Source organism: Nerophis lumbriciformis, linkage group LG11, assembly GCF_033978685.3.
Source record: "Nerophis lumbriciformis linkage group LG11, RoL_Nlum_v2.1, whole genome shotgun sequence".
Classification (NCBI taxonomy): Eukaryota; Metazoa; Chordata; class Actinopteri; order Syngnathiformes; family Syngnathidae; genus Nerophis; species Nerophis lumbriciformis.
In genome coordinates, this window is record NC_084558.2 from 8,068,803 (window position 1) to 8,078,327 (window position 9,525).

The following is a 9,525-nucleotide window of genomic DNA, read 5'->3' on the forward strand; positions in this document are numbered from 1 at the left end:
ATCAATGTAAATTAGAATAAATAAGAATCACGATTTGGATGTGAACAATTTTTTTAAACACCCATAGTACATTTATTGTATATTTCTATGGGGGGAAATATATTTTTTGTGGCAAACTGTTGTTTTTGGCGTAATAGTTGTTGTTATCTTACAACAACTCGATTCAATTTGATTCAGAATCGATTCTTGAGTATACACGATTCTCCATTCCAAACGATAGTATGACTATAAAAATGGGACCCATTACCTCCCTGCTTGGCACCCAGCATCAAGGGTTGGAATTGGGGGTTAAATCACCAAAAATGATTCCCGGGCGCGGCCACCGCTGCTGCCCACTGCTCATTCACCTCCCAGGGGGTGATCAAGGGTGATGGGTCAAATTTTGCCACACCGAGTGTGTGTTTGACAATCACTGGTACTTTAACTTTAACTTTAATTATTTGGTATGAAACTGATAATAATAAAACTTTTGCAAAACAGACTGCTAACATATGGCACAGATATGGCCAAGCATGTTTTTAAAAACAGATTCTTAAAAAAATTTAATAAATAGATATTCAAATTTCGGGATTTATGAATCATTGTAAATTAGATTAAATAAGAATCACGATTTGGATGTGAACCATTTTTTTTAGCACCCATACTACATATAATATATTTTTTTATGGAGGGAAATATATTTTAGTTGTTTTTGGCTTTTGCTCTGCAGGGTTTTGGCTGCTTGTGTTTCTTTTACTTTCTTGGATATCTCACAAAATTCCACATCACATCACAGCGACACCGATCCGATTCCTTCCGAGAACGATGCACATAAATCCTTACATATTCAGGCCTAAGACTTGGAGAGTTGCAGATATGCAAGTAGTGATTATGGCTCTCAAGAGAGTGAGTGCGTAAGTCACCACAATGACATATCTGCATGGGATGTGAACACAATGGTGTGTGCGTGTGCGCATGCATGCACGCCTGTCAAACGTTATTCCGCTAAGAAACGACAACAAAAAAAGCAGGAGAAGTAATCCATAAAAAAGATGCTCGCTTGAGGGGAACCAAACAATGCGTTCGTCCTCTGACATGTCACATGACTTGCATTTATTGACGACCATTGCCACCGAAAGTAACCTGAGGCAGATGCGCAAACAAGTTATGCAACATCTTTTTCTTTTCTATTTTTTTTTTCTATTTTTTTTTAACCATGAATAATAGGCCGCGGGTGTTTGACGGACGTCAGCAGTCCTACGCCACGAGCCATTATTCTAATATGGATATGTTAAATTGCCTATCATTTTCACAGATGTCACTATTACATGCTGCAAAACTCAATGGGGTGCATCATCATCATCATCATCATCATCATCTGCAGCAGCAGAAGCAACAGTGAGGGAAAATACGTCTCGCATGAGCGTGAAAGGATATAAAGGGGAGATATTGGGGGCCCTAAAGTGACTTCTTCCATCCTTACTTTGACTCATAAAGAAGACGAACTGCGGTGACGCATGAGGACTCAGTCTGGAGGGCTGTAAAAATGAGGTAATCCTGTTTTATTTGATTTTTATTTAATTTTATCATATTGTAAGTTGCAGGCTTGTCTTACTATTTATTCTATTCTGAATTAGGAAAAGTGTGAAATACTCTATCAAAACAGGCAACATCTTTTGGCTTAAATCATTTCGGGCCAAAATGTGAAAACGGCCATACGCGTGCGTAATGTGGAAAAAGCACAGATTTTTTTAACGAGCTTATTTTTTTAAATTAATTACGAAAACCATATTTAAAATGTGCTCTAACTTTCACATGCAGGGATTTTTGCAACATAATTATAGGTATTATGCATATTTATTTTCTTTGATCATTCCGTGCGTAAAAGTGTGCGTAATAATAAAAAATAAAACTCTAACGTGGCTAATGGGTTACCGAATGTTTCTTGCCTGGTTTTTTTTTTGTTTTTTTTTCGAGAGAGAGATTGCAATAAGTAATTAAAGTCATACACAGCAGCATTTAAAAAATAGCAAAACACAATGTTTTATTTGCATTTCACAAATCTTTTCGACGCAAAACAATGATATTTGACGCACTGACAGAGCCATTAGCAAGTCACAACAGGCTCATTCAACAATTGTTTCTGATAGCTTAATGTGTTTGCCCTGTTAAAACATGCACATAATTCCCATTGTCCACACACGCACACGCACTCACTCAGACACACACACACACTCAAGTCCTCTTCAATAAAAGTCCCGTCAAAAGATGCGCATAGTTGGCGTAAATTCCACCCTACCAAAAAAGACTGGATTTTAGAAGTTGTGTGTCATAAAAAAAAAAAAAAAAAAAAAATCATCTTCAGGCCTGCAGGATAAATCCACTCACATCATCTGATGCCTGGCCATGCCCTCCTGGTGAGCATGCTGGTGCTGGTTGGGGTACCAGTGACTCAAAGTGTTCATGTAGTTGTTGGGGTACACCGGGCCTCCTCCTTTGTTCCCCTGCATGGACACGTCCCAAAGTTGGGGCATCCCATGAGGAGAGCAGGGGGAGGCTGAGCTGGTGCTGCTCAAGTGTTCTCCCTCTGGTCCGCTTCCATGCTTCATGATCTTTTTGTACTTGGAGCGCTTGTTCTGAAACCAGATTTTCACCTGTAAAAAAAAATATAAGTCATAATTCTTATATTACTGTCAGATTCAAGACGCACATTTACAATATGGCTAAAAAATTATGATGACCTCCATACTGGAATCGAATGCAATAAAAAAATGATACATGACATCAATCCACAAGGTTTGATTGGCACTTTGAAATATATATTGACAATATACAGGTGCAGTATATAAGTATCTCATATGTTGGTAACCTTCAAAAACTGATGCAGTTACTTCCCTTACAAAAACATTATTATTATTGATTTTTAGATAAAGAAGTGCCCACATGCGTAAAATTGGGGCCCTTTCCGATCCCCCAGTTACTCAATTACAAAAAAATTCACACATTATTCATGTAAAATAATCAAACTTGAACTTCATTTAATGCACGTTTTGTACTAAAACCAAATAATGGGAAATTGCTTCATTATGTATGCTTCTTTTAGTGCAAAATAACAAATGTGACAAGATTAAAACAAATTGCAATGCTTCCTGAGACAACTCACCTAGGCTCAAACATGGTATAACTGACTTACAAGACCAACATTTACTACAGTGAATATTTCAGGGGAAATTTGGCTATATTCTTAACAGAGCAGGAAGGGGCTAGGAATACACATTTTATATGTAATTCATTAATTGACATTTTATAATTGGGCTCTATGCATAGTGCATGATCTCCATGTAGCCTTGCAGGTCCTGTGAATATATGGTGCATTTTTATTTGTGCATACATGATACCCATTTGTTATACTTTACATGAGAGCACATTTGTTGCTATTAAAGTAGCTAAAAGTATACATGGCAAATATGAACATATAATATAAAGTGTTCGAAATGGAGTCGGCCCAGACTAAACTGGGGCCCTAAGCATAACCCCCCCCCCCCGATTTTTATACTCCTGAAAAAATTCCAACCCGGGCTCGGACCTGGTATAAGTGCCTTACACTAATGCAATGAGCCAAATTGAAAATTTTAGGGGAAGTTTGCCATTATTTTTTTTTTATCAGTCACAGAGCAGGAATGGGCTAGGAATACGGGCAACATTCCATATGACGTCATTCATTAATTGACATCTTTCTATTGCAGGGCCCTACTCAGAGCGACTCCACATGCACTGTAAAAAATGTACCAGGATTTCACAGCATTTAACAATACTTGCGCACAGTGAGATTCTGTAATCAACATTTACTGCAACATTACAACACACGACTGTAAAAATCACGATATCCCAATATTCCACAGCAATAACTGTGATTTCACAGGAAGACATTCTAATCCCAACAGTAAAGGTGTTCCATAGCATGCGCTGCATGCACACAGTATGAGTGGCGGCATGCTGTACATATTATAACATTACAATTGTGAAGTCACAGCATATACTTGTCATTTTATAGTAATTAACTACAAAATTACAATTGTGAAGTTACAGGATATACTTGTCATTTTATAGTAATTAACTACAAAATTGCAATTGTGAAGTTACAGTAATTAACCTACAATCACAGCTCTGCAGTTATAGTAAATTACTGTCCTGTGAATGCAATGCAATTATTAGACAGTAATTGTTGAGAATTGCAATCATTTGTTTACAGTGTGCTTATGCACATTATAGGTACATGTTTTTACTTTTCTTACCCATACATTCACTCAACATGTGAGCAAACTATTGCTTGTTAAGTAGCTAAAAGTAATTTAAATGGCGTAATGTGTTCGACCACTAATCGTTGGTTTTTCTCCTTGACGCATGCGTGATGGCGATGCTTTCGTCACGAGAGCACTTTTCCCGCGCTGACAAAAGAAAAAAAAAAATGCTGCAGCCGCATGATTGGTGTCGTAAATAAGTCCTGCATTAAAAGCTCCAGTTACAAATCACAACAATTAGGCGTGTCCCTGATGGTATGGAGATAGACACATAAACATTTTGGTTCAGGTCGTGCAGAGCTTTTAAAATATGTATCAATTTAGGTCATCCCCAATTAGGCTGTGAGTGTGAGTGACATTTGGTGGGCTCCCCCCCCCCCCCCCCCCCCCACCTGAGTCTGAGTGAGTCCGAGTTTGGCCGCCAGGTCCGCGCGCTCCGGGAGGGCCAAGTACTGGGTCTGCTGGAAGCGCTGGTGCAGGGCTTGCAGCTGCAGACTGGAGTAGATGGTTCGGGGTTTGCGGATTTTCTTCCCTTTGCCATTTAACCGAACATCTCTGTTCTCCAGCGCCGTGGACTTGTCGTGATCTACAGGGAGGAATATGGAAATTATTATTATTTTTTGTCAATCACACGATTTTCCTCTGCGTAATTTACCACCAAAAAAAAAAAACGGGTTAACTCGCTGGAATATAAAGACAATATAACATACATCCATAAACGTGGATGCATATGCAAAAGTGCAATATATTTATCTGTACAGTAATCTATTTATTTATATCTGCACCTTATTGCTCTTTTATCCTGCACTACAACGAGCTAATGCAACGAAATTTCGTTCATATCTGTACTGTAAAGTTCAAATTTGAAAGTCTAAGAATGTATACATTTTGGTGCGTAAATGTGTGCGTAATTGTCATACCTGCGTGCTCTAATCGTCCGTGCAGACTCAAACTGCTGCCGCTGGGGCTGCTGCTGCTGTGCTGGTAGGACATGTACGCAGACGCCGGATGCGGATTCACGGCGCCGGGGTAGGCGTAACCCAACGAGCGGCCATAGGACGCGCCAGCCGGGAAGGAGCCGTCGTGCTGCGAGTGGCCCGCAGCTTGCAAGCCGCGCACTGGGTAAATGTGATGAGGGAGGCCCGGGGAGCGCTGCTGGTGCGCCGCCGGGTGTCCGTGTCCGAACTCCAGAAAGGCGGATTTGGACGGGTCTGCGGGGCCATTGCTGAAAGCGTCAGGCATGAGCGCCATGGACATCATGAGCTCGTCCGCACGGTGGAGAAGATGGTTTCATGAGTTCTGCGCGAGGAGGGGAAAACTTGCACTAAATCCACACTTAAATGGGAAACATCTTCAAATCTCCGCTACATGTCCACAAACAGCTAGAGGGTCCCAAAAGAATCCAATAGTCAGCAAACATGAGGAGAGGAGCTGACATGGCTCGTCAAACACCTCCTGCCTGCAGAGCTTCAACAAAGTGCATTGCGTCTGTCTGCAAACTCTCTCTCTCCCCCCCCCCCCCCCCCCCCCCTCTCTCTCTCTGGTTGGCCTTCGGCAAAGTGTCGCCTCATTAACATGAACTGCAAGCTGTGCACCCTGCAGGGACCTCCTTCCATACACAATCAAAAACATGAAATCATCCCGATGAACATTTGTTCGATCCCGCAATAACATCCGAAAACGAACACTGTAAACCCGCTCAAAATAATTAATTAGAATAAGTAGTCTACACTTAAAAAGTTGTTAAAAGTTGCACTTACTTAAAAATGTTGAGTGTGAGTAACACTTTCCTCCTTTTTAAGTTTATTAAACGTGTTATTTTTAATTAAAATTAACTCGTTTGCAGATTATGTAACTGCTACTTAAAAGAATTAACTCGCAGTTACTTAAAACTCAGTGGATTAAACATGTTTGTCTTATTTTGAAAGAACAAATCATTACATCGAATCAAGATTAAATTAAAAATAAATCTATCGCATTATAGATTTGTATTGTTATTATACTCTCGTGTGTATGTATATATCAATTATTACATGCACGTGCGCGCGCACGCACACACACACGAAGTGCTTTTATTTTGTAGCATTTTCGTGCACTTCCTCTTCAGGCAGCAGACACGAAGAGGAACATTTTTGAGATGGCTTAATTGGTAAGTTTAATTCAATTATAATTTAAAAGTACATTTAACATAATCTCTAAATATTTACGATCTGATATACTCAAATATCTGAGTTTACGAACTCAAAAATGGCAACTGATTGCCTCACTTTTTTCAGTTCTGCTTACTTATTCGGGTTTGCAGTGAACGTATCATATTTCGGCCGCGCATTTTAAATAGTATATTTCACTGTCGAACACATTGCATGGATATGGACATTTTACAAATTAAAAATTGAAGTATTGAGAGGAAAATATAATTTTTGATTTAAAAAAAATATATATTTTTTTCCTATTTTGTTTATTCGTTGCGACTTTGTTTTTCAGATATGTCTTGTATGATTTTGCATATGACAGTGACTCCAAAAGAAATCCAAAAATCCTCTAAAGTAGACGTATCCTATTTATTTACGTCTATACTGAATATTTACATAACAGATAAAACCTTTTTTTTTCTCTAATTCGCCCCACAATAAAGATTTAGTTTGTTGCAGACAGAAAACAAATATTTTGGCACACTTTTAGGTCAAACATGGTACAAAAAAGGAGAAAACATAACATATCTTAAGTGTGTAATTTATTATATTTGATGACACGATGAGTGGATTTATTATTGTGTGAATAAATAGATTTAATTAGACATGTCTTGTATTAATATACTGTATATTGTGGTGACTATAAAGAATCAGATTATTATAGTGATGGGGAAGAAGTTTATAAATTCCTGCTCCTTTGTGGACACACAAAATGTTTATTTTTTTATACTACTATTGTTTATTTATTCATCTATTTATTTTGCTTTTGAGAAGTTACATTTCATCTTTGAATTATGTAGCTGAAGTGTATATTTTGTTTTGTTTTGTCTTAAAAAAAAACAACTACTTTCTCACTGCCAGGTCACAAATCAGCCTATATTATTGAACTATTACTTAATTCACTGTCATCTAAGCTCATAAATACGCACATTGTATATGTGAGCAATTTATGTGAAATAACTTGACTGGAAATTGCCAACAAACTATACATGTATAGCTAAAATGTATATATGTGTGCTTCTGGGGCTTTTACAAACAGAAGTGCACATTCATAAAACCCAAACAGATGCTTTGACACATGCAAGGCTTGCGGGTTTAATTTTAACTAAATGTCAGGGTTTATAAAATAAATATGACATGAAATGTGGGAAAACATTCATCGGGCCAAAAGAGCGTGCAGGATGCAGTGTCAGCAAAAAAAAAGTCACCAAAAAAAAGTAGACAGAGAGACACACAGATGGATATGGTAAATATTATACCATGGTAAAACCTGTGACCTGAAGGCTTAAAAAAGAAAAATGGAGCTAAATATTAATTTGTATTTAAATATCTGTAAGCTATATCAAATCTAAATGGAGCCATCATGTGTGACATGTAGCCCAGCTGACTGCAGTAAAACACGGTCACATTCTAAAGAGTGTTTGCTGCTAACCTATCATTTTGGTCAGGTTCTACTACACCCTTGCTGCATTTACACACACACACACACACACACACACACACACACACACACACACACACACACACACACACACACACACACACACACACACACACACACACTCTCTGCAGGGCCTGCCGGGGACTGGACTGCTTCCCGATCCCCACAACAGCCACTAAGCGAAAGCCGGCCCGCCAGAACAAAGCCACAAATTATCACTATTATCATGGAACTATTTCATTCACAACTAAGCCTCAGAAAATTGAGGACTGAGAACTGTTGTCGTCATTTGAGGCCTACTTTGGTTTACACATCACAACATAGCATAGCAATCACAGGATCTAATTTGTGTTTCTCGATGGGTTATTTGTTTATCCTTAACATTACAGTTTTGTACACTTGCACATTTTAACAGAGCTAAAAAGGAGTAGGAAGAAGTGTAAATTACACTTCTTATCCACATTTCAGCAGTTGTTTACTTTCTGTGTTGACATCTTAATATATGGAACATAAACAAATATTACATACAAGTGAATACAGTGATCCCCATATTTGCAATTTAACATTCATGTTCTGCAAATTCCCAGACTTTTAGTCTAAAAAATTTTTAAAATATTTATCTTCGTAAAACATTTCCCTTATTCAACTATATTTGTCTATGGGTTACATTTTTAGAAAACCAAGACTTCTTCCTATACTTCTTATTTCGACAACCATTTTACTTTTTTTATGTCAGAGTTACACACTTCAGAAAAAAATAGCCTTATTATGCAAAATAAAAGTGTGACTCTAGTGCAAGCTGGCTAAATTAGGGCCCTAAGTAGAATTTTATATATTTGACTCACATCTAATTTAATTAGATGCATATTTTGCACCTAATTAAGAGTTATTTTGGATACAAAAAACAAAACAAATTTAACACAATTAAAACCTAAATTAGCAAACCTTTCTGCCACAATTTCCAGTGGGGATCGAACCCAATACATTTGGTTTACAAAACCAGTACACAAACGCTGAATTGGCTAACATCCGTAATAGTGACGAAGCAGGAATGTGCTAGGAATAAGTTTGCGGTAAAATTTCATATAAAGCACCCTGTCATTCATTAGTTGACATTTTACGCCTCTTCCTTCCCAGATAGCGGGGCCCAATGCACAGCGTGTAATCTGCGTAGTCGGAGGGGCTGCCCTACACTGGCGTTTAGGAGGTTAAAATGTCAATGCAAAGATCTGCCAATGTGTTTGCACTGGTCCAAGTTCCTCCATATACCACCACAGAAAAATCTTGGCTCTCCAAGTACCACCATAATCACCAACATTAAAATACAGTAGTGTAGTAGGCCTAAGAATTGATTAAAAACAAGGCAGAGGTTTTATTTAACCAGTAGATTTAATATTTAGGCCACTTCAACATTACACACAGTTTGAACAGTAACAGTGTGAGAAAATTAAACACTGTACTTTAATCAGGTGATTCTTTGCCGTACCACTAGTGGTACACGCGCCACAGTTTGAGAGCAACAGGAGCACTCTAAAGTTTTAAGTATATTTAATTTGCTGCAAAAATGTCTCAGTCTCTCGCACGAACTGAACTCGGGGGACGGGGTGGTGTC

At 38.2% G+C, this 9,525-nt stretch overlaps 1 protein-coding gene across 1 annotated transcript; it reads right to left on the minus strand.

Annotated features, from left to right (window-relative positions):
- Positions 1-2,312: 2,312 nt before the first annotated feature.
- dlx4b (distal-less homeobox 4b) lies at positions 2,313-5,739 on the minus strand. The gene is made up of 3 exons (XM_061966191.2): positions 5,201-5,739; positions 4,673-4,866; positions 2,313-2,633 (listed from the first exon to the last, which is right to left on the minus strand). Exons 1-3 carry the CDS (start codon positions 5,538-5,540, stop codon positions 2,364-2,366), a joined length of 804 nt encoding a protein of 267 aa, XP_061822175.1. The 5' UTR covers positions 5,541-5,739; the 3' UTR covers positions 2,313-2,363.
- Between the last annotated feature and the right edge of the window lie 3,786 nt (positions 5,740-9,525).

Coding starts and splice junctions, on each gene's coding strand:
- dlx4b (XM_061966191.2), bottom strand. CDS start 5,540: ATGATGTCCATGGCGCTCATGCCTGACGCTTTCAGCAATGGCCCCGCA. Junction 4,867..5,200: donor CGGACGATTAGAGCACGCAG/GTATGACAATTA, acceptor TCCTCCCTGTAG/ATCACGACAAGTCCACGGCG. Junction 2,634..4,672: donor TCGGACTCACTCAGACTCAG/GTGGGGGGGGGG, acceptor TTTTTTTTACAG/GTGAAAATCTGGTTTCAGAA.